General features: G+C 35.0%; 2 protein-coding genes across 4 annotated transcripts; one reads left to right on the top strand and one right to left on the bottom strand.

The window, feature by feature from the left end:
* Positions 1-1857: 1857 nt before the first annotated feature.
* SDE5 (silencing defective 5) lies at positions 1858-15267 on the top strand. 3 transcript variants are annotated; one of them, XM_059587646.2, is made up of 12 exons: positions 1858-2002; positions 3601-4225; positions 4583-4608; positions 5425-5502; positions 8753-8790; positions 8939-9201; positions 9884-9969; positions 10314-10370; positions 13108-13175; positions 13264-13361; positions 13498-13568; positions 14708-15267. In XM_059587646.2, the coding sequence occupies exons 2-12, from the start codon at positions 3610-3612 to the stop codon at positions 14822-14824; spliced, it is 1518 nt and encodes a 505-aa protein (XP_059443629.2). In that variant the 5' UTR covers positions 1858-2002; positions 3601-3609; the 3' UTR covers positions 14825-15267. The 3 variants fall into 3 exon arrangements, with proteins under 3 accessions (XP_059443629.2, XP_059443631.2, XP_059443630.2); XM_059587648.2 differs by having other exon boundaries at positions 9887-9969; XM_059587647.2 differs by lacking the exon at positions 1858-2002 and adding an exon at positions 3387-3475.
* A 1284-nt stretch (positions 15268-16551) lies between these two features.
* Positions 16552-25591, bottom strand: LOC132175066 (Plasma-membrane choline transporter family protein). The gene is made up of 10 exons (XM_059586881.2): positions 25220-25591; positions 22306-22646; positions 22068-22213; positions 21111-21294; positions 20451-20524; positions 20249-20362; positions 18978-19334; positions 18187-18447; positions 17352-17579; positions 16552-16903 (listed from the first exon to the last, which is right to left on the bottom strand). Exons 1-10 carry the CDS (start codon positions 25402-25404, stop codon positions 16709-16711), a joined length of 2085 nt encoding a protein of 694 aa, XP_059442864.2. The 5' UTR covers positions 25405-25591; the 3' UTR covers positions 16552-16708.
* Between the last annotated feature and the right edge of the window lie 208 nt (positions 25592-25799).

The raw sequence follows: 25799 nt of genomic DNA on the forward strand, positions 1-25799 counted from the left end.
GTTGTTTTCTTACCTCTAGCACCCAATTATAATTTATATAAGATTTAAAAGTCACGTCACATTTTGAACGACTTGACTATAGGAAGACTTATAGCATTCTTCATAAATTAGAGTAATGCTAGGTACTATATTTTTATCTTCCTAAAATCTTTCTAAAGCTGATGTGACTTTCAAAATCATCATTGAATCAAAATTCAAGTATGCTTCATATAAAATTTAATGGTAATTTTTGAAGTCAAGTCAACTTTTGGAAGATTTTTAAAAGATAAAAAAAAATGGTACCTAGGATTACTCAATAAATTAATATTGGATACCTTGCTCTTTTAACTAGGACTAAAATAGCCCTAATCGTCTAACCACCTAAGTTTTAAAATTTGGAAAACTACTAACTGCCTAGGATGTTAGCGGTTAGTTGATTTTATTAACTGCCTAACTAATTGCGATTAGAAGTTTTAGCCAATAACCATTAATTATAATAGTCTTTCACCCATACTTTTAAATATGCTGATCTATCATTTTGCAACATAAAACATAATAAAATACATAAACCATAAAGCTGGAGCAGTGGATAAAAAAACGCAATTTTAGGATTTTTAGAGTTTTTTTTTTTTTTTTTCTTAACTAAACGAACCAATTTTTCTTGGCACAATTTTTCATATACTAAAAATAAAAATTTAACTCTTAACACAATTCCATACGGATACGAATTAGGCTCCTCCCCAGTTCGCAATTTCATACAGATATGAATTAGGCTGCTCTTTAATTTATTTCAATTAGAAAAATATTCAGTTAGTTATATTGAAGGGTATTTTTGTCTCCTCCAAAAGTAAAAAGATAACAATACCTCTTAAGTATAACTAACTGAATATTCTCAAATTCATTTAAGCTGAAGAGGATATGTTGTCTTTGACCACTTGGGCATGGGATGCTCTTTTTTTTTTTTAAAAAAAAAAAAGAAATTTTATTTTTATAAGAGCATGGGATGCTCTTAACAATACGTAATCTTCCAATTTTTCTTTAATAAATGCTATTTGCTTAGAAAACCGTAAAAGAAGTTTTTTAGATTGAGTCTTCATAATCCCACTTTTTTTTTTTTTTAAATTAATTTTTTTTCCCATTCTTTTGTCCTCTCCAGTCTCTACAGAGAAGAAAACACAACGAAAGAGGTTTTGCAAGCAGCACCACCTCCTTTGGTATCGCGTGGACAGCGCCAAAAGTTATTCGCCTTCCGGCTTTTTAATTTGCAACTCGAGTCTTGCTTTTCCGCAGTTAAGAGTCACATAAGTTTGTCCAAGTTTAACGTGACTTTATTTAAAACAAAATTTTTTTTTTGTAGAAATCTCTCTCTTCGTCCTGCTTGGACATATATTAAAAAAAATAATAATAAATTTAAATTTTTATGAGTTAATATTTAGTTTATAATGTCTCAAAATTTGTTTTTATATTTAAAATTAAAATCTAGGGTGTAATGTTAATCTTTAAGGATGGTATTACCTAAAAAGAATTCGATCATCATAAATTTAGTGTTAATGTCTCAAATTTGATACTAATACTTTAAATTTAGTGCTAATACTTCAAATTTAAATTTCTATTTAATGTCTCTTTTTCAATTTAAAAAATAAGAATTAAAAAAAAAAAAAAAAAAAAAAGCTAGCTGTCTCAATTTTTCAGCCAAAAATCTCCACTAAGATTTCTGACCAATTTTTTTTTTTTTTTTTTAAAAAAAAAATTCTTAGCCACGTCAGACTTTTGGCAGACGCTGGGATGACCCCAGGCTGCTGAAATCTCACTCTTTCAACTCATTTGTTTATTTCATTTACTTTTCCTTTTCGCACTTCCCTCATGATCACCAAGCAAGCAAACTCTATAAATACCCCCCTCCTCTCTCTTTCTCATACACTCACGGTACTCATCATGTACACACTCACGCTATAAGACCCTTTTCCTTCTCCACGAAGCTTTTTGTGTGCGCAAAATTGCTCTCTCAACGCTCAATATCAAAGTAAGCAATCTCTCGTTCATTTCCTCTGCATTGCATTTTCAACTTCATCGGCCGCTTAATCTTATCAAATGAGGTTGATATCAGTTCGATTGCTTTAGTGTTGATTAAATTTCGTCCAAGACTCATTAACTTCTTCATCACGTTTTGAATGTAAGTGTGTTTGACTGGTATGTTTGGTTGGCGAGAAAATGGAGGAAAGGAGAAAGAAGGCAAGAAAACTCGTTTCTTTGTGTGTTTTTGTCTTTTGTGTGTATGTTTCAACAAAGTCGATAAAAACGCATTCCATCTGTGCGTCTACCGCTTTTCTTTTTGCTCGCCTTTCGATCTTGTGTGGAACTTTGAGTATTAGGTTTAAGCACTCTGTCATTTTACTTATCTACATTGCCTTTTTTCATCACCATTGGTTGCTTAATCTGTTCAGTTTGAGTATTAGCAATGATCAAGCATTGCTAACAACAACGCTGATGGTTGGACTATGTTCTAAGCTATATAAATGCTTAAATTTTTTATCTCATTTCAATTTTAAGCGTCTCTGTAATGGTGTTTGGTTGGCAAGAAAATGGAGGAAAAAAATAGTAATATAAAGAAATGGAATGGAAATTATTGGTCCATTGTTTGCCGCAGATGTGTACTTCCGACAGAATTGTGAAAAAAAAAAAAGGAGATAGATCAGGTCATGTCGAAAAACAGTAACTGATGATTGAAGTTTCTTACTCCCTGCGTTTATTGCAATTTATTTTTTATTTATTTTTATTGATTCTGAGTCCCCTTCATTATGTGTATGGTTAATGAGAAAATGTACAGAGAGAGAAGAAAGAAAACCTTGGGAATGTTCAATCTCTTCCTCTGAATTGTCTTATTGATACTTGAGCTTGTCATGCTAAATAAAATGGACATAATTCGTAGTTATTTTAGTAATGCACAATTTCTAACCACGTTTAAGTTTTCAAGAACTTTAGTGCTCTGTTTGGCTGGTGAGAAATTGAAGGAAAAGGATAGAAAATGAAATAAAATTTCTAGTTCATCATATTCTGCTTGTAGGAATCTTGAATGAAATGAAGATAAGGAAAACTCTTCTTATTTTCAAAGCAGTTGCACACAATTTAATATTCTTATTTGCGCACTGATTGCTCTTTTGGCTTGCTGTTGAGAATAATGTAGGGAAAGAATAGAAACATTATCTCAATCTATCCATCGCCAAACAAATGTTAATTTAATCCTTTAAACACGAAATTGGCTCGACTGGTTCTAAAAAGAGTATCAATGATTGGAATTTGTTCTAAGCTAAATGCATTCAACATATTTATATTCATATTTTGAATTTGAAAGTTTTGAAGGCGTTGTTTTGTTGTGGACAGAATCGAGAGAATGGAAGAAGCTAGTGGCAAAGAATATTTTGAACTAAATCATTGGATAAAACTCTTTTGATGTTAAGACTATCTCTTGACTGATGAGTATGGTGTCTGCAGTCTAGTAAATATCTTGACTTTTCATGGAGATGGGATTTTTGTTGAAATTTCCTGGAATTACAGTTATGCAAGTATAGAACTACTTCAATCAATGTCTTTACTGACATTTTTTTTTTAATAATTGTGAAGATTACAGAAATGGAAGCAGTTACTTCATGTACTACCCCTTGTGATGTTGAAAAAAGGGACTTAAAGGAGTTGCTTGAAGCTTTTGGCTCTGCATTTTCTCTTGAGGACATAGCCTCTGCTTATTGCAAGGCAAGGCGCAATGTAGATATGGCTGGTGAAATCCTTTGGGCATCACATGGAAGCACCTCTCACAGTGATACTCACATATCAAAAGATAAATTAGAGTGTGCAAGTTCAACATCTTCAGAACTGTCATATGAATTGGATGGTGCAAGTGCAATGCCTTCAGAGGTGTCATCTGATAATGTTCTTCAGAGCTCTTATGGAGGAAGAAATACCAGAGCATTGAAGTCAAAAGTATGTCCTGTATCAATTGGTACCGTTTCAGGTTTCATTGCAAAAGATTATTCTAGGCACAGGCCAGTAACTAATGACTATCCTGAAGCAACAAAACCACTGAAAATAGATTTTAAAGCATTGCCATTCGCTGACATACGGAGTGAAGAAGTCCCACCAAGTACGGCAGCAAGAAAGGGCACTGTGCATGTTGATGTTGAGGAATTTATGTATAAAATGCTTGGAGATGGCTTCCAACTAGATATGAATGTTATCCGAAAAGTTCTTGGTAAATTTCCTTATCACTTTAGCCATTTATGCTGTTCATTACTCCTGTTAGATAACTAGCATTTCGATATGGAATTTTGGATGCGCGTCTGAAGTAGCGTCAGAGAAGGTTTAAGCTTTTTATTTATTTACTTATTTATTTATTATATTTTTAAAACCAGATTGTCCTGCTTAAAAATTACTCCTTTTTTTTTCGGGTTAAAAAAACCTCTTTTTTTTTTTGTTTGTTAAAAGATGACTAAAACAAGTAAAAAACACATGACCATTTTCTTCTTTGCTTCGGATTATAATGTAGGCATTGCCATTTTCCTTAATAAGTTGTTAGTAAGATGTTAATCTGGCAATTTTTGTTTTGCAGGCCTTTGTGGTTATGATGTGCAAAAGGTATAGTTCACATTCACTACAATGAATATTTGCTCTCTTACACAATGAAAGAAATGGTATATGAATTCATCAGGAAGTATTGGCCTGTATTGGTGGTCACATGTTCAACCCCACCCCCCCCCCCGCGCGCGCTTTATGTTTGTTATGACTCTCAACTTTAACTGGATCCTGTGGAAATTTCTTGGTATTATTCGTATGATAGCAGATTATAGACCAACATAAAGTGTACCAAAAATTGGTGCATCACTTAAAATTAACATGAGTTGGAGAACTTTTTTTTTTACAAGTAATTGACCCAAAGGGGAGGGGGAAGGGGAGATGTCTATCAAACTTTAGCGCATGCTTAATTAAATGCAAAAAAGAAAGATATTCACATCCTCATTACTTTATCTCTGATTTATGATGTGGCTAGCAAATATGATATTATGTCATTTTTGGTGTTGGTAAAACAATCAGTTTCCGTGGTTCGCATGTGGTGTTATGCCACCCCAAATTTGTCTGTGTTAAGAGCTGTGTTGAGTTAAAATGTCAATCTATGGTATATCTTGTGAGTAATTTTTTTCTTAATGTTATTACCAATAAAATATTCTCTGCAGGATGCCCCATGAGAAATAACTTTCATTTTTACCCATGTCTAGTCCACACAATAAATTCAATCTTCACCTTTTTCTGCTCCACATACAAATTGCAGATCTTATTTAGAAGACCAACGTTTTGATTTTTTCTAGATGGTAAATTGTTACTATTAGTATCTAGGTTGTTTAATATTTTTCCTTCATCGTTGATCTTGAAGAATTGATTTTGCTGATCATGTAGAGCATGGAGAAACTTCTTGTCCTGTCAGCTTCAACTTTGGAGAAGTGTGATGATGTTGTTGATTTGGTTGGCAAAAGAGTAAGCTTAGGCTTAACTTATGCCTCTAACCGGTTGCAATCTACATATATAATTCGTTTTCAAATAACATATAACATTTGCATGCAATAATGATCCATCTTTTGTTTCTGTTGTGACTGGTGCCTTTTTATATTTGTACTGCATGCAAACTTCTATTTTTTATTTTTTATATAAGTAATCGATAAATATCATTAAAGAGTAAATGCGTCTCTAAGTACACATGAAGTATACAAGAGGAAGTACTTAGCTAGAAGGAGCAAAAATGACAAGAAAATCACTATAATTAAGTGAAAAAGGAGAAACATAAGCAACTATTCAAAGATACAAAGTTTTGAATAAAATTGACTTCTAAGGTTCTCTCACAATCCTCAAAACTTATGTCGTTCATTTCCTTCCATAAAGACCATAGAAGGCACGTAGACACCATCTTCCACACAGTCACACTTTGTTTACTGTGGGTAGTCCACCAACAAGCATACATGTCGACTACACGCCTAGGCATAACCCAAGTCAAACTAAAACAACTGAAAAAGGCAATCCAAATGGCATAAGCCACGTTACAATGAAGAAAAAGATTGTCCATGGACTCCCTATTCCTCTTACACATGCATCATTGGTCCACCACAATGACATGCCGCTTTTTGAGGTTATCTATGGTAAGAATCTTACCCAGAGTTGCTAACCAAGCGAAAAATGCTGCCCTCAAGGGCCTTAGTCTGCCATACTCTTTGAAGCGAAGCTATAGCCTTCACTACAAACCAAAGAACAATAGAAGGATCTAACTTTAAATAACCCTCTTTTGGAGGGGACCCACCGCAACTTAACTTTACTTCCTTGACTCACTCTAGTTGAATACAACATTCTAAAGAATGAGGCAAAGACGTCCACCTCCTATGAGTCGTTCTTGCAAAGCTCGCATTCATTGATTGGAACTACCAAAAAACTCCAAGTGAGCCGCATCATAGGCATCCTTTGAGTAGGCAATACCAAATAAAACTGGAAAGGATTTTTTAAGGGCCACATCCCCACACCCCTGATCATGCTAGAATCTAATCTTGGAGTCATCTCCCACCTCAAATCTGGTGTGGCACGAAAAATTCTCCAACCCCAAATGCACCAGAAGGATCAATAGAACACCACCCACCCCACGAAGTGCCAATTTTAGCGTCCACCCAGCACTCTCCACCAAGCCTCTCTTTCATGCACATAGTACCAAAACCATTTACTTAAGAGAGTAAGATTGAACGGATGCAACTAACCAGGTGATTTTTGAACTCTTTGCCTAGCCTACCCCATAAAAAATCAGGTCGGAGCTTCTCAATACGGTTTGCAACACTTGTAGGGATAGGAAGAGGGACATGAAGTACATAGGTAAATTGGAAAGTGTTCTATTAATAAGGGTAACCTTACAACCCTCTGACAAGTACATCATTTCCAACTAGCCAACAGTTGCTCTATCTTCTAAATAACACTGTCCTAAATATGTTTAGCCTTACAGGAGGTCCCCAGCAGTCGGTCGAGATACTTCATAGGAAAAGATGAGACACCACCACCTAGAATACCAGCCAACTCTTCCACATAATCAAAATTTCCCACAATAGCCAGTTTTGACTTAGCCAAGTCAATCTTCAAGCCTGAAGTAACTTCAAAGCATAAAAATAAGCACATCAGATGACGAAGATGATCTAGATTAGCACCACAAAAGATCAAAGTATTATCAACAAACAAAAGATGAGAGAAGTGAAACCTACCAACATTACCCTCAGAGAAGCCAAACAACAAACTCCCGCTCACAGTAGTAGAAATCATTTTACCCAATGCCTCTATCACAAGGACAAACAACAAAGGGGACAAAGGGTCCCATTGTCTCAAGCAATGGGAACTACTAAAAGAGTGTCGTTCACCAAAATTGAGAGACGCACCAGAGAAATGCAGTGAGCTATATAAGAGCACTATTTCCCCTCAAAGCCACTCCTCCTCAGCATATACAACAAAAATTCACAATTGACGTGATTATAGGCTTTTTTTAGATCCATTTTACAAATAACACCCGGCTCATCAGACCTTGATCTACTATTAAGGCATTCATTGGCGATAAGAATGAGATCTAGAATTTGCCTACCTCTTATGAATGCATTTTGTTACTTAGAGAAAATCTTCTCCAACACTATCTTAAGCCTTTTTGCTAGAATCTTAGCACTAATTTTGTAAATGCTCCCCGCATGACTAATCAAGTGAAAATCCTTGAGGTCACCAGCCCCTAGAATCTTCGGAATGAGGACAATAAACGTAGTATTAAGGCTCCTCTCAAACTTGCCTCTAGCATGAAAGGCACACAAAAAACCTTCATGATATCTTCTTTTAAAACATCCCAACAAGCTTGGAAGAATGCCATAGAGATATAGTCAGGGCGTGGCGCCTTGTCACCATTCATATCTTTCACTACCCCCGTCAGTTCCTCTTCCTCAAAAACTCTTTCCAACCAACTAACCTCGGCCTCATAAATGGAATCAAAGGAAAGGCCATCCACCATCAGCCTCCAACTAAATTTTTTGGTTTATAACTTCTGATAAAACCGGACAATGTGCTCATTGATCTCAGCCCGGTTGGTAGAAATAGTACCATCAATCAACAAGAAATCAATGGAAACTTTCTATTGTGAAATTTGAATCCTAAGATTATTTATTCTGTGACCTGTATAATCGCTATCAGCTAGTCTATGCATATTTTTATGATGGACCAATATTCTTGACTTTGGTTTATCTAATATTGTGAGCTTCATTTCTTATGTGATGTGATGGTCCTTGGGGGAGAAGAGTGAGAAAAGAGGACCAATTTAGTTAAGTTGAGTGGTTAAATGCCCCCAACTCATTAATCTTTTTGAAAGTCATTCTTGGTAAGTGATATTGGATTTTTAAAAGTTGAGGTCAGATTTTTCTGTTTTGAGCATGACAGTGTTTAGTCGTATGATAATTAACTAATGAGGTTGTGACTTTTACTGATTGCTTATACTGAAATTCATTGATAGGACAACTAATTTGCATCTCTGCTCGTGTTTCTTTCCTTTTCTCTTTGTGATGCAATGCAATGCACCTTTTTTTTTGTTAAGCATAGATTTATATGGTTACCTTCTTTGTACAATGATAAGATCTTTTTAAAGGTTACTTAAACCTGGACAGAAAAGACAAAATTACCATCAATGACCTCTTAATTTTCTTGTTCTCTCTTCTCATCCAAGTTCTTTTAACAGTCTTCAGAGAAGCACCAAGACCTAGATTCTGCTGGCAGGTGCGTTCTTGCCATTTCTATGATATACTAGCTTACCAGAGATAACTAAGGAGAGGATCTGATTTGGAAAGGTCACGTTATATTAGGTCATCCTTTTCATTTTGCATGGCACAAAAACTCATTACTGTTATTGCTTACACCCATGCAGTGATGGAGCTAGATTCATGACAAAACATTTACCAGAATCACCTAAAAGAGACAGAGACAGATTTGCTCTTCAGAAAGAAGTTATAGAAGCCTTGTTCAATGTTCCTGACAGATCTGAGGAATCACCCAAAAGAAGGCCCCAAGCAAGGGAAGTTAGGAGATCAAAATGGAGACAATTTGGTAAATTGGAGGTTGAACCTTTGACAGACACAACCATAGAGCATAAGATTGTTACGGCAAAATCACTAGAAGTTGCAAGAGATGGTATGAAATTTTATCTTTATTTTTCTTTATGAGGGTAATTTATCTCCAAGATTATTTTTAAAACCATGAACACAATATTGGAAAGCAATTAGTCCATGACACAAGGAAGTACTAGTCTTGCTGCACGATATCCCAAAAGAACTAGTTACTATTGGAGCTCTCTAGAATCACTTATATTATCTAGTTCCATGTTGTATACAATTAATGTGAGACTTAATATATCCATGTGTTAAATCACTGATAGTCCCAAAAGTTTAAACTCATAGGAAATGGTGAATTAATCGTTTAACTAAATTCTACACATAATATTTAACTAAAATAGGGGTATACCATGGACAAAGAGTTTGAACTCAAAACCTTTGCTTTTGATACTATGTTAAATTATTAATTGTATCTTAACAAAAAAAAAAATCACTAATTGTATCAAAAAAACTTAAGTTAATAAGAAATAGTGAATATAATTATTTAATTCATATTTTAACACTATGCAATGCTTTCACAAAAAACATAAAAGTTCATAATATTAAAAGATCTTTTTTTTTGCTTCTAGCTAAGTGTCTCTCGTGTTTACTTCTTGTATACTTGATTTATGTTTGTGATATGTATTGTTTCTTCCTCTGCAACTTCTTGCTCAAATAGCTTTTTTAATGTTAATGCTTATGACACATTCTTTTGCATATAGAAGATGAAGATGATGTGAATAGCTTTGAGGTCCTACGCAAAGCTGTGAAGGAATATTGGATTACAATGAAACAGTACTACGAAGCTGTAAGATCCTCTTCTTTTTTCTTTTTTTCTTTTTTCCTATTTCAATTCTTCTTTTGCTCTTGGATAATGTCTTGCTTCGAATATTTCTGTAGAATATCACAGGATGATATGGCAAGGGGATTATTTTTAGTGGTCATGTTTCTTTAAGAATGAAAGGGTGATATTAGAAATACAATTACTTTCTGCACAATTTTTCTACTTGTATAGCATGACCATGAACCTCTACTTGCTGATGGTTTTGTTTGATATGCACTTTTTTGGGTCTGCAAATTACCTGCTACGTTGATCGCTACAGTCACCTTTGGGCTTTGGTCATTACTAGTAACAGCTTCAGTTGCTTGCAGGCTGTTGATGCATATGTTAAGGGTGATCATGCACGGGCAAACAAACTAAGGGAGCAGGTATAATATCTTTATTTCATATCAGTGATATTGATGCTTAGAGATATAAATAATTGCAAATGTTCTCACCTATTTTTCAGTAATTCTCATTTGGCTTTGAAACTTTCTTTTTAGGGGAAAATACACTTAGCACCTCCAAATTATCACCTTTTTTGCACTTAGAACACCAAATTTTAAAATGTGATGTTGGACCCCCTCTAACTACCACCCCATTACAAATTACACCATCCATTAGCATTTGGTGTTAATGTGGCCAGAAATTGTCGTACATGCACCACATGTGAATATTTTACTTGAAATTCTCAAAATGCCCCTAAAAATTCTTATTAAAAAAACACTTGAGGGGTGGTTCGGCTAAGGAGTGGTTTGGTTCAGCCACTGCTTCAGGTTTTTTTTTTTTTCTTTTTTATAATTTTGATGATGATTTTGGGAAGTACAAGTAAAAAATATTTACGTGTAGCGCACGTGTGGCATTTTCGACAATTTTAATGCCAAATGCTAATAGAGGGTGTAACTTGTAACATGAAAATTTAGAAGGTCAAGTGTCACATTTTAAAGTTTGAAGTACCAAAGAGGTGGTACTTACAAGTTCCAAAGAGGTGATAATTTGGGGGTATTAAGTGTATTTTCCCCTTCTTTTTAATTCCTCTAAATTTGATTTCCACCTCTTAATTTCTTAGAGTTGGTTGTAACTATACATTGTATAGAACTTTGGCTCCCTTAAGGTCGGAATGTTAAAGATCTATTGTGCTTATTACTACCCCTTCCCTTTTCTTTTTTTTTATTGATATGTCCACACAAGGGGAGGGACAGAGGGGAGGAGGATTCGAACTAGTGTCCTCCGTTTCATGAGGCGTGGTCTCCAACCAATTGAACTACCCCTTGGGGACGTTGTTACTGCCAATTGCTTTAGCATTCTTGTCAAGTCCTCTTTGGGGCTTTGGCATTATACTTTTGCTAAGAATATTGAGTTTAAAAATTTGAAGAAACCTTAGGCTGCAACTTTTATTTTATTAGTTACTTTTTTTTAGGCATACTTCTAGCTTACACTCAGCCCAGAAATTAAGGGTTTATAGAAATGATAAACCTGGAAAACTGAGAAGGGGGATAGTGATCAAGAAGTTACTGAAAATCATTATTTTCTAAGAATGAGATTAGGGGACAAGCAAAACCTTTTCATCAATGATTCAATGAAATATCTTAGATCCATGTTGAATTGGTGATGGATGGGAATTCAATTAGGTTCAGTCTTGAAAACAATTTGTTGTATTGGTATTTATCAGATCCAAAATCAATAAACCTTTTCTATATTGTTCATATCCACAATATAAAAACTTAGGACCTACTTCAACCCACCCTTTTACCACCTGTACCAATCAATGGCAGAGCGAATTTTTACTTGGGGGCCAAACATTGTTGCAAGGAGGAGGCAGGAGATTTGGAAGACAGCTTGAAAGTTGAGGAGAGGAGAGAAAGTAGAAGGGACAAGAGAATTGAGGGAAGGATGAAGGAAAGTCACATGTCCTTGGTTTTGTAAAAAGAAACATTTTGCTTTATAAAAACTTTTTAGGGATTATTATTATTATTATTATTTCATATTTTTGAGGAAAGGATTTTTAGATTTTACCAACAAAAAAAAAAAAGTAAATATATTTTTTCTCATATTTTTAAGGAAGGTCAAAGTTTTATCTTCTTTTTCAATTTTTTTAAGAGATTAAAGGGTTTTTTATATTTTTAGAGAGGCGTGAGGGATTTTCTTAAAATTTGGGAGAGACAAATACGGTATTTTGATATTTGTAGAGCAGGGTAGGGGGTTTTTAAATTTTTTGGGAGGGCCATGGAAGGTAAAGTGGTTTTTCTTTTTTAATTGAAGAGATTAAAGGAGTTTTTGAAATTTTTAGAAAAGGCCAAGGAAAATTTTTTAATATTTGGGTGAGTCAAATGGTGTATTTTCATATTTTTTAGAGTAGCAGGTAGTTTTTTATAATTTTTGGGGAGGGCCATATTTATACTTCTACAGAAAGGCAAGGGGGTTTTCAAATTTTTAGGGGGATGTCCCCAATACTGAACCCTTCCCCGGTTGTGTACCAAGGCTTAAGGTGCTGTAGGCTGTAATAAGTAGTCATCAGTACAAGGTACATATGTTAATATAAGATGCTAGATTCAAACTCTGACAATATTTAATAACTGTTGTAAGATTTTTTTTTTTTTTCTTTTTTCCAGATCATAACTTATGGCATTATGGTTATATACACGAACTTGCTTTCTCCATCCTGAAGCTTGTAAGCAGGTGGTGGTTTTTATTTTATTTTACATGTCTGCACAAGGAGAGAGAAAGAAGGAGGGAGATTCGAACTAGTCAAGGAAGGAGATTTATATGTCCATATAAAAAAAAAAAAAAAATTTGCCCATTGACCCTTATCCACTAAAATTTTTGACCCTTAGCCCCTACCCATACCAATCTCTGCCTCCGTACCAGCCCTTGGGAACAAGTGTGGTGGTTTTGTGGGTATTGTGATTGGAGGCAATTTTATTCCTGGATGTGACATCTTTCTTAGACGGATGGAAGTTAGGAATATACATGAGAAATGATCTAGTATGTTGACAGATGCCTAAGAAGACAAGTCTGAATAATATTCATCATTGGCAACATTATTACAAATTGATGTGCCCTCTGTGAAATTTATTCTTAAGAAATTTTGTCCCTTATGTTTTATTAATTGTTTGAAAATTCTAGGGACACTTTTTTAACAGAAAGGCCCGGGAAGCAGACGAGAAATCTGCTCAAATGCTTCTTGAAGTCAGGTTGGTGCAGGGTGTAATTCTTTTCTTCTTTAAGTTGCACGTTCTATTTATTGCCTTGTAAATCTCATAAAAAGTTTCAATTTGACAGCCAAGGTGATGAAGTGTCTCTTGACTTGCGTGGCCATGAACGCAAGGAAGCTCTACATCTACTTAGGATTCATTTAACTTCTTTTTCTGGCATCTTAGGTAGGTTAATGTTTTCCTCCATGTGTTATCTAATTTTCAGACTTGCCCCTTAGTCCTTTGGTTCAAGGTATTTGTTAAGTTGCCAAGAATAAAGACAAAAAGGGGATGACATACTTTGTATTTTACTTCTTATCAGCTTTTAAGTACCTTAGGGTCATAGTGGGGACCAGCGATGAAGATACCACCAAAGGGGCCCGCAAACGACTGGTATGACTAAATTATCAAGCAAATATAAGTAATTTAAGTCTTTCTTATTTGCTTTTGGGGCAATGTTTTTTATATTTACATGACATCAGTAAAAGTTCAGTTAAAAGCATATACCATCTCCTGGAAACCCTGAAACAGCATTTCTTATATTTTAGTATTGCTAGGCATAATGGGACATGCCAACATGCATGTCTAATATACAATTTTTATCAATGAGCTTGTGTTGCATTTCATTTGCACTATTTAATAGAATGGTTCTGTTTTTTTGGCTCGCAAAGAATGGAATTAGGAATGTGAAGGAAATGGGGAACTTACTTCTGGAATATTCTAATCCCTAATCTAATTCACAGTAATAGAGTGGAGATGTATCTTTAGTTCATATATAAATAATTAATATTCAATATCACATGTACATGTCTTTCTCCCGTGACATAATTCAACTAATATTTTTTGAGTAATTCTATTTGGCAGACCCCTATATAACTGATGACACGTCACCTAGTTGTATGGCAGGTATATAGAAGTCTACTAAATAGCTTTATTCCATATATTTTATTCAATTGGATTCTAGAATTATTCCTCAAAATTTACAAGAGTGGAGATACTAGAAAGACAAAGCAAATTTTAATTAATTGCTATTTAAGCCCAACAAATATAGAAGTGTGTAGGACCCTCTGGCTCGGACACTTATTTCATTGTTGGACTATATCCATGCGATTCTCGTTTGAATTGCAGATGATATGCTTCCTCTTTTACTCATTGCTGTAATCATGTTTTAATATTTATTTGTTTTGACTGAAAAAATATATCAAAAGGACTATATCCCTGCAATTTTTTTTTTCTTGGCTCGAGGTTTTTTTTTTGTTTTTTGAAGGCTTCTTGGCTCGAGATACTTTTACATTACATTCCTATATTTATATATGAAATGAATATATTGAATTATAGCAAGGAATCTAGAAATTTACATCTACCATATCAGTCATATTGTCTGATCACATAACATCAACTTCTTGTAACTCAACAGCAACCGATCACAGATTGGGAGTTATTTTTGTGCTTCTTGAATTGTTTTATTACCTTGCTTAGTAACGAAAAAAAAAAAAAAACTGCCATTTATTTATTTTTATTTTTTTCCACAGATTCTGAAGCAGCTGGAGAAGGAATCCATCAAATGGACTGAGGTAGATGATGGTGGGGCAATTATGATCCGAGTGGATGTTATCAACCCAAAACGTTTGAGTTTCTCAAAAAAGTGAGTAGCAGACAACCAGGAGATGCCTTAAAAGAGAGGTCCAACCATTATATAGCTTGTGGAGATCTGGATATCATAGTTTGCAGGTGAACTTTTGTGAATTAAAAGAATGGTTAAGATAGATGCTTTACACAAAATGGTAAGGGTGGATGCTGAACTTCGTGTGCGTTGTGTTAAAACTGAAGTCAGACAAGTTTTTGAGCTACTAAATCTTGTGGGAAATTTATATGACGTTCTACAACCATATTTCTCATAAGTAAAATATTGTTCCTGGTCTGCTTGGGTGAAGAATGGCAAATGTGGAATTTTGTTCCAGTTCCTTTTCTTTTCTTTTCGAGCTGAACAGTGATAGTTATAGTTAATACTGGCCAATTGTATCACTCAAATTATAATGTTTGAGGTCACTGATGGTATAGTTGGAATTTTTGGTATATGCAGTATGATACTATTGGCGTGCTTTAGGGTTTGTTTAGGTTTACGATTTCAAAACGTACTATTTTTAAAAACACAATTAAGCGCTTGATAAAATTGCAGTTTGAGTTAGTTTAGCCTTTAATAGCATACATTTTTAAAAACGCTCTATTGTATTTGAAAACACAATTTTATTTTATTTTTGTTTTTAAATTGTAATTTTTTTTTTTAAAAAAAAAACACTTGCAAACGATACATTATTTACGGTTTGGTTTAAAATTGCAATGCCAAACGCATTATTAAAGTGCATGAATGAGCATCTCCAGCAATGTTAGGTAAGATGCCTAATTAAAAGCGAAAATTCTCTATTTAAATTTTTTTTTTTTTATTCATACTTTTTATTCCCTAACTCTACTTTCTTCTTGGCCTTAGTATTTTCGAAACTTGTAACCTACTGCTATTAACAGACATCATAGTTGGAATAATTATTTTGTTTACAAAAATTGACAACAGCAATGAACGCATGCAATTTGCATGTTACGTTTAGACAAGCAGACAATAGTCGGCCCACATGGACCACATGGCAATCCAATCACGTTGAAAATTTCCCCTCGACTAGTCAGAAGCAGAATTTTGTTTTTAAGCCAAATCGACACCGATAGCCTGGAGTCGAAAGTAGAGTCAAAAAGTCGGGTTGGACAGCTATGAAAGCTGTGAACTGTGAAGGAGGAGAACAAACAGAGAAAATGTCCAGAAGCGATTGGAGAGTTACTTCATTATGGGAGCCGTCAGTCAACAAGATCTACAAGAGACTGAAGAGAGGGTAAGAGAGAATCGTTACATATGCGACGGCAGATTGCTAACGACTGTGAAGTGTGAACCAAGTCTTTAAACCCTAACACAATTGACGACAAGCGATTCAGGTTGATCGGGTGTTAGGAATTTTTTTCATTTTAGGCTTGTATATTTAAGGTTATGTAATGGAACCATTTCATGGCATCATATATTAAGCCTAATCAGTGAGTTTTCTTTTTCTTTAATAATTTAATGTCGAATTGTGTTGGAATGTCAGGTTTCCAAACACACAATTCCAACTTCTGCCCCGACATACATCAAAAAGCAAAAATCTTCAACCGCCGAATCAAATCAGGTTGTCAAATGCAACGTGTCTGGTCCTAGATTATGTAGTCTACAGTCCATAAGAGGTCTCAATCTTCAATTCCTAAATAGCAGTTTCTCATACTAGGACATTGTATAAGGTTGCATTTACTTTTATACTCTCTGCAAAACCCCATTTTTTCATCAGTTCTTGCATTCAGATGCATTGAATTTTGCTGCTTTCCCACATGCTTTTCTCTAGCAATGAAGCATATACAGTGAGGAACTCAAAATTCTGGGGGGAAAGGGAAGGATAAGAGCACCTTATAATACATAAGGATTCTAAATGTTTAAAAGGAAAATTAAACATTGAGATCTTTTACTGGGGTCCTTGAGTGAGTCTCTGCATCTCATTTTGGTCATTAAGAGTTTCAATGAGAAGGGGAGGCGCATATTGGGCTGTCCCTTGGTGCTCCTCAGAGTCCTGGCAGAATGATAGGATGATGGTATCAATTGACATCTCCACCACTGCAAAGAAAAGAGTGGCAACAACATAACCAAGACACCCAGAAACCTGCATACAAACAAATAAAAGTGCACAAATTTAGTACAATGACTATTTAGGAAGATTTTCCAATCATGAATACAAAAACACTAGTAACAAATGATGCGGATACCCACGTTGCTGCTAGGCAATGTGGCAAAAAACCTATGCATCCAAATTTGTGCAAGTGGTTCTAGAAAGACGTGTTCGTTTCCGAATTACTCGAGAATGAAAGTAAGGGGTAACAAAGATCTACTCCCCTCCCTATCCAATCATTTTGTCTTTTACTGTTTTTACCAGGTGATGATCAACTTGCACTCCATCAAAACCACTTAGTACTTTGTTCAACTGCTTTGCATAATTCAGGTAGGCCCTAACTCCTATCCTATCCATAAGTCTTGCCAATCAGAAATCAGTTTATGTATCTCAATGGAACTAAATCAGTAAATCATATTGGGGAAAAAAAAAAGAAACATACCAATACAGGAAACAGCGGGGAAGAGATCTTGTTATGGCCAGATCTGTACTTGTGGACATCCAACATGAGGAAAGCAAAAAGAGCGCTAGCAAGGCTGACACACAATTTTCCGAGAAATAGAATAACATCTCCAATCACATTTACTCTCCCTATTCGAAGGATGTTGTTGAGGATCAGCTCTGTTGCAATTGCAGAAGCCTTACAGAAGCTTTTACCTGTGATAGCAATCTGCAAGTCACAAAAGAATTATGGCTTCAGCATATTATGAATTGTGAGAAGTTCTAAACATTGACCCAGAATGAGTTCCCCAAACACCCCAAAAGAAAATTCATAAATTGAGGACAAAGAAAAGTTAATGGAATGAGGATTAGCAGTCGTGTGGTGCCACAAACAAGCAGCAAAATGGAGAACGTTTATTACATTCTAGCTTCACTTTTCCTTGAACCTTTTCAATCCTTTCTTTTCGTTTTCATATTTATTTCTTCTTCGTTTTACTTATAGTTTCTGCCTTCTCACTAAAAGTACTTGGCAACTGAAATGCAGGTCCATTGTCATATTCAATGACCCACACGACGACTAGTGAGAACAAATTTGAAAATGCATTATTCTCTCTTACAATATATCATTTTTAGGAATACATATCCCAAGTGGTATTATGTTTGACAGCCTTGCCAGTCACCTAGAAGAGAGTACCAGAGAATGCATTTTTCTTTCCTTCCATACCAGCCAATGTGTTCGTCTTATTATAGAACAGTTACGAATTAGCAAATGAACCCCATTAAATGCATGCATACACACATGTAAATTTGTTTGAATCCAGTGTTGCTTGAATTACCATAATGTAGGCATTGCGGTTCACCGATTTGATAGTCCACTCAATACCCCTGAGGCAACACCGTGACGAATGGGATGTCGCTTTTCCTATACAGCTATCAGGTGTGGTATTAGCAACTTTCATTTTGCGACGAATTGACTCAAGCATAAAGCGGATCGATTCCACAAATGATAAGATCAGGGAGCCAAGAGCAACAGAGCCAAGGCCATATCGCAAAAGCCGCTTCATAGAGGAAAAAACTGGAAGAAATGGAATTTCTGGCTGCATTGGCAAAGTAATTAGCAATTATGAACAAAAGGACTGCAAAGGATTTTACAATAACCAAAAATGAAATCTCAAGTAACTGAAATGCAGATTGTAAAAGATAAGCTCCATGTAGAAAATGAATAAAATTAGTTTTAGCAAATAGTCTATCTTGCATAATGTTTTGATACCAAAAAAGAGCCGAAGAGAATAAAACTAGGAACTTTAATAGTTTGACTTGAATCCATTCTCTAAGAGTCCAAAACTCCTGTTTAATCCGGAGGATTTAACAGTTCTAGTTCTAGGCATAACAGAACAAATGCTACAAGTACACAATTTCTTATTTTATTTCCTACTTTGTTAAATTAGCAAATGCCATAGGATCATTCAGTTTAATCATATGTATCATTCCACACAATAATTCAATGTCTGTCTCCTGTTTAAAGTATTTCCATTCTTGTAATCAAAATTAAGAGTAATTTATACACATAAAAACACACAAAAAAATCCCACGTTTTGTAATCCTTGCATATGGCTTAGAAACTTACTGATGTTTCACCACGAGCCCAATAATAGGAAGCAACAGAACCTGCAATCACTGTTGATGAGCATGCTATTAAAAATTGTGTAGCCCAGTAACAGCCAAATAGGTGGAAAAGGATGGCAACTCCTATATGAGGAGTGTAACGAATGCTATAACCACAGCAACGATCACAATTAACCCGCTTTGATACAAGATCATAAGCACAGCAGTTGGAGTCGCAGTCATTCTGGACAACCTCACCAGAACTGAACAGATGGAGAGCAGCTGAAAACCAGAACATGTAAAAAATTGCAAGGACAGTATATGGTATGATTGGAAAAATTATGAGCGCTTGAACTTCTCCTATGACCTTTGCAGCAACCTGCGTAGATATTAAACCATCAAAGTAATTAACTTTTATAAGAAGTAAAAACTACTTATAAGAAAATAAAAACTGGAGCACCAGGATTTCATAGATATTTTACCTAAAGCTGTGGCTGATTAAGAAAAAAAGATCAAGTATATGAGCCCAAGAATGGAAAATGCACATTTAAAAGGAGTCTCCACTTAGGCATCAAATGTAACATTGGCAATTTCAGCACTAAATTTCAATTTATTTTTTTATTTGTTTTTTCTCCCTAGCATAAGAGTATCCATGTATACAATGGAGGAAACACAATTTAGTGGAAACCTCTGATGCAGATGATGCAGCTCAATCCTGCTCCACACAGGCTCCTGACAGTCTGGGATTTTTCTTTTCTTTTAAGTCATAAAAAAGAATAAGAGATATCTTTTTATAAAAGTCATGGCACAAGAGGTATCCTACCTAAAGTATTCAAAAGAGACATTACTACGGCTTGTATGAAAAATGATCTGGATATGAAGCATTTCAAGGCATTAGAAGCCATTATGATCCAAAAGCTGCAGCTTAGTAGTACCGAGACCATGTCAGAATATGTCTGCTTCCATTATATGCTACTCTTATTTGGTTTTCTCTCATTTTGAGTATTTCTCAAATGTCAACTGGAAAATCCAAAAGTGAACATATCTTTGGCCTAAGTCAAAGTTTGGAGCCTAGTATGACTGGAATCAGTTGGATCCCTTTCAAATATCTGTACATTTCCACAAAGTTCCTTGAACTAGCTCAGCTTCATTGGAACTTTACTACTGTACTAGAGAAACTTTATCGTTGCTAAAGCACCAAAAGGCCTCTACCATTTTGGACACCATATGTAGCTTTTAACAGCAACTTACTAAATCTTAAATTTCACATGAAAATTTAGACATAAGACTTGCCTTGAGAACAGATGTTGCCATAAGGATGCGGCGGATAATGGCAATGGATGTAAGAATGGCAACAACCATAATAAAGGTCATAAAAACAGCCACAGCACGAAGATGATGAATCTCCTGAAAGAAGAAAACTAATGAGTAAGTCACAGACATATATATACAGAGAGCTTTCAGCATGAAGGCTTCAGTTGATGATGATACCAACCCTTCCAAATACACGAATGTATGGGTCATGCTCACCAATGATGGGGGAGATGGCATCATTCCCTATCCATCCAGCTAGTAAGACGGAAAAAAATAACTTCAGCATTATATTCAATTAAAAATGATCAACATACAATTACACAAGCAAATTAATTTCATAGCTTGACCCCATATTCAAATATGCATGAATCTCAAACAATAGTCAAAGATCTGAATTTATATTTACCACTAAAGAAGCCTCTGGTAAATTCCAACTCTCAAAGTTATTACACACAATCATCCAACATTGTATTTGGATGCGAGGATTCAAAATCAAGGGATGAGTAGTAATTTTTTGAATAAATTGCTTGATACGAGTTCCAGCAATGCATGATGGATTTGAGTTATGAGACAACAAGAGAGTTCGATTGAACAAATCACTTATGTTACGAATTTGAAACAACATCTCATACTTAGTCATTTCAAATTCACATATTATTTAAGGCTAAATCCATCAATGAATTTCATCAATAGAAAAAACTTAATACTTTTCATACTTCAAGCCACTTGCACTACAAATTGAAATCCAAAACCTTCTCTTCAAATGCTTCTTTCCAAATGAACCACAAATTTTTTTTTGCCAAACAGACTGGGAAAGAACATTAAAAGATTATCTCCTGACCTTTTAAGTAGTAAAACATTGTCACTGATACTATGAGAACATTAAAGAGAGCAACAGTTATCCAAGGCATTGCAGCAACAAAATGCCGAATCATCAGCAGCCAAATCACTGATAAAAACAATGGCAAGATTCCTCCACAAACAATCAATACTGGCCATGCCTTTCCAACATCAGCCATATATCTCTGCAAAAAGCCCATAATTGATGAGTTCTGAATTCTAAGATGCAGAATAAGCATATATGCTCAATTGAAAGACATAGGATACATATTAACCACAAAGGTATTATGAGAAAATTATGTTCCACATATTAAATATAAGGTTCATAGGGCCGGTCTGCTAGCCCAATGAATGGGACATGTCCAAGTACCATAGCCATTGGTTGTGACTAAATGTATGTGTGTGCAGATATACATATAAAAATCTTTCTTACAATCATAAAATGGCTAGCATAACATACCAAAATGAACTATTCAGGGACAATTCATAACCTATTTTTTTATAAGTTTCAAAAGAGACCAACAAAAAAAAAAAAAAAAAAAAAAAAAGAGGCAAAGCTCAAGTCACAAAAAATATACAAGAATAAAAATAAAATAAAAAAATCTTTTAAATATGCATAGAGGAGGGAGCTAATAATTCCATTTACAAACTAACAGGCATTAATGGTCACCCCAAAAAGTATTGAAGTCCTAAAACTAAACAAATCATACCAAGATTTAGTTTTTAAAAGTAACACGTCAACCGGAAACAAATTGCAAAAAGCTATATAGACAGTTAATCTATAGACTTTCCATTCCACAACCATTATTATTTTCTTCGAAAGTAACATATCAATCGGAAAAAAAAAAAAAAAAAAAAAAAAAAGGGTAAAAAAAGCTATGTAGACGGTTAATCTATATACTTTCCATCCCACAACCATTGTCAATATAAAAAACTAATGAGACAAAAGGTCCTCAACCTTCAAGACAGATGACCGAGAATTGATGGACCTGTGAATAGATTTGTCTATAATGATGTCCTCATTGATGTTCACTCCACCCATCTGCTGCCAATGCCTCAAAGACATGTTTGATGCATGAGCGATAAACTGGCAGCTCCAATAAACTGTAAAATATAAAGTGATTAAACAAGATATGCACACATTAAATAAGAAATGAAACACAAGATTGCATCAGAACGGGATCAAGTTCACAAACCATTTACACTTGGAAATATTACAGGGTAACAAGGACCCTGAAGTTGAAGAGAGGTGTTCCTCATTTCAGGAGTAAGGAACTCAAAATAATCATAACTCCTATCGATCCAATCAGCCATTGAGATATGGATATCTCCTTCTGGATAATCGCAGACCCAATTTAGTTGATCTTCAGAAGGGTAAGGGCAATCCAGCAAGCATATAGTCCGGGCATTGGCCAACTTAAATTGGCTGCTTTTCAAACCACTTTGATAAACCTGATTAGGATTTAACCAATATCTAAGTTCCAATTCACGCTTTTCGCCACACACATGTCCTTTATAGTCAAGCCCATATGTAAGCCTGCTAAGCCACAAAACAATTAATCAAAACTTAAAAATTAAAATAAATAATAATAAAAAATAAATAAATAAATAAAAGAAGACAGAAAATACATAATGTGGAAATATATACAAAGCTACTGCACAAATTCGAACAAGGAAGCAGCATCATCTACAACTTTATGCACCTAATGACATAATTTTATTTTAGTGATATTTGTAAATTTCATGGGGTATAAATATAATAATTCTGAAGGAGCAGATTAAAAGATCCCTACACTGGAATCATAGAAAAGTAATGATGGCATCAATCTATAAAAGTAATGATGGCATCAATCTATGTTTGTCCGCAAAAACTCTTTTTAATGACAGTAGGGCCAAATGTTACATAAATTCCTGATTGTAGGAAGTTTACAAGGCCATACATAAGTTTAGATTTATAGCATATTAATCAAAGCAAAATATAATATAGAACTTGGAGTGATTAATCAAAGTGTAAGGTTCTTATCATCATTGCTCAAGTAATTTGTCTCTTTACATGCAAAACACAAACATATCACCACCAGGCAATGTCTATCAAGAAGGATGCTGTTAGAAATACAACAGTACAATGTCAATTTGAACTCACTCAGATATATTTTTAATCAATGCGTTTTAATAGGATTAGAAGATGCTATGATAAACATACTTTTAATCGAAGTTTAAGGTCCTCATAATCGTTCCTTATAAAATTTGCATTTGGCAGTGTTTAATTTAAAGCAAGGTGACACATGGATGACACAGAAACACCACCACCAGGGTATCATCTAGCAAGAAGGTTTTTTTTTTTTTTTTTTATGTCGGGGAACCTCTCCAAGGCAGGGCCCTTCGGACCCACCCCTGTAGAGTAAACCCCGGTCCCATGCACCGCACCCTCAGAAGTTTCCCTACACAGAACTAGTTAAATCGCTGACTTTTCACCAGGGGGTGTGACCCCAAGGGATTGTTTGCACCCATGAGGTGTTGAACCTTGGACCTTGAAGGGAGCAAACCCTCACGACCAAGGCCTTCACCACTTGGGCCAAGAAGGTTATTGACGGACTACAATAAATAAATTTCAATTGGAACACCTCATTCTTCTTCTTTTATTAGTTGTTTCATTGCACAAATACGGGTGGGATGGATACTTCATATTCATATCATTAAAAAGAAAAAAGTAATGGGCAGGCCACTGAAGAGAGAAAATAGACTATTAATCTCAATCAATAAAACAAAATTCAATAAAAACTAAGGTTGAAGCCCAACAAAAAAACCAAAAAAAAAAAAGGAGCCTTCAGACTGTTTGCTGTGGGGAATTATGTTGGGACACATATTTGGTGAACCTGTGAATAGCAGATGCCACCAAATAACATTACTAAGTTGTCATTTATAAAGAAGATCACTTGAGAATCTTACACGACTAAGTCATCTTCACTTGTGAATATACCATCACCAGGCAATACAATCATTAATAAAAGTAGAAGGGAATCTTTAAACCAAGGAATTAGTTTCTTCTCATGCTAATGCTCAAGCATCAAGGCAGGCCAGATACTGCAACAGATGACATAGCTCACCATGACTATGGAGAAGTCTACAAAGTAAGTGTTTGGTGATTGGGTCAATAGGGAGATCCATGGGTAAATCTTCAAGCCCCATCACCAGCACAAATTCCACTATCAGACAGTTGAACTAACAACTACATAGATATTCTGTAAAAATGATTGTCAGAATTGATTTTACAGAAAACCATTTATTGCCCTGCGTATATTACAGTACCATTTGGGGAAAAAAAAAATCTAATTGCTTTTAAAGGCCTTCAATAGCTAAGAAGGCCAATGACCGATTGGGAAGCATCTTCCTAAAACCATAAATAGGAACATGTGACTCAGCCTTAAGTTGATATTAAACTCACCTTAAAAGTTGCTCATACAACTATTTAGCTCAGTTTCAGTGAGTTTTACTTTTCCTCTTCTCTTCTATTCTTAGCAACCAGAACAGCTTGGTGATGCAGAAAGAAAGAAACTCAACCCAATTTTGCATAAAGCAACTCCTCAACTATGTTGAGTTGAATTCATTGTCTTAAGAAAATCAAAATAACACAAATATCGCATTCTCCTAACATCAAATTTAAAATCTGGCAAATAACAAGAAAATAAAGGAACTTCATTTTTAATGTCTTTCCTCTATTTCTTCAGCAATGAAACCCACAAAGATAAAAGTAGTATAAAGGTATATCCAAAATAAATGAAGAGAAACGCTAATTTGCCTAAAAAATTACTACTACGCAGAGCAATAAAATATATAAAAAGCATGAAAATTAAAATGATGTATGCACTCTTTGCTCTGATTTCCTTCCAACGGCTAAGGAAGAGACAAACATAGAAAAACAAGCAACTAATGACAAACCCATAACATGTATTACAAATGAGAGCTATAAAAAGAACCCATTCGAGAGATTCTTAGCCTTACATAAAAAAATAAATAAACAAACAAACATAAACAAAAAAATTCCAAAACAAAGAAGACCCATTTGAGGACTGAACAACTAGATAAAGTGGGTAGCGTTGGATTCTTTACCTTAATGGGTTTCCTTTGTTGAAACCAAAGCTGGAGTTAACAATCATAGCAACCCAGAAGGCTATAAAGATCACAAAAAAGGGAATATCTCTACATTTCCTGTTGTGCCTTATGATCCCACCCATTTGGGCATTCCCATCACTTGATGGGTACCTCCCTATCACCGCTCCCAAAGGACCCCTCATTTCCACCGACCCTGACTCTATCAAGCTTCAAAAGAACAAAACTTTACTCACAGAGAGACACACAGAGAGAGAAAGAGAGAGAGAGGGTTAGTGTAAAAGCACTGTAGTAGCAGTAGTAGAGCAGAAGCAAGGAGAGTGTGAACTGTGAAAGACTGCTGAGTGCTGAGAAAAAGAAGTAAAGGGTTTTTAGATTTGGAATATCTTTTATTAAACGTCCTTTTTGACACTAGAACAAAGATATTAATCTAAGCGGGTGTTTAGAATTTATGTCCAGTGGCTTAAGATATAGGATTCCCTTCGGAATTGGGTCGGCTCGGCTCAGCTTATATTATCCAATCTCGGCGGGAATTAATCAAATCACATCCACACCAAAAACAAAACAGGTTGTTTTGGAA

This window comes from Corylus avellana, chromosome 3, assembly GCF_965113065.1.
Source record: "Corylus avellana chromosome 3, dhCorAvel1.hap1.2, whole genome shotgun sequence".
Lineage (NCBI taxonomy): Eukaryota > Viridiplantae > Streptophyta > Magnoliopsida > Fagales > Betulaceae > Corylus > Corylus avellana.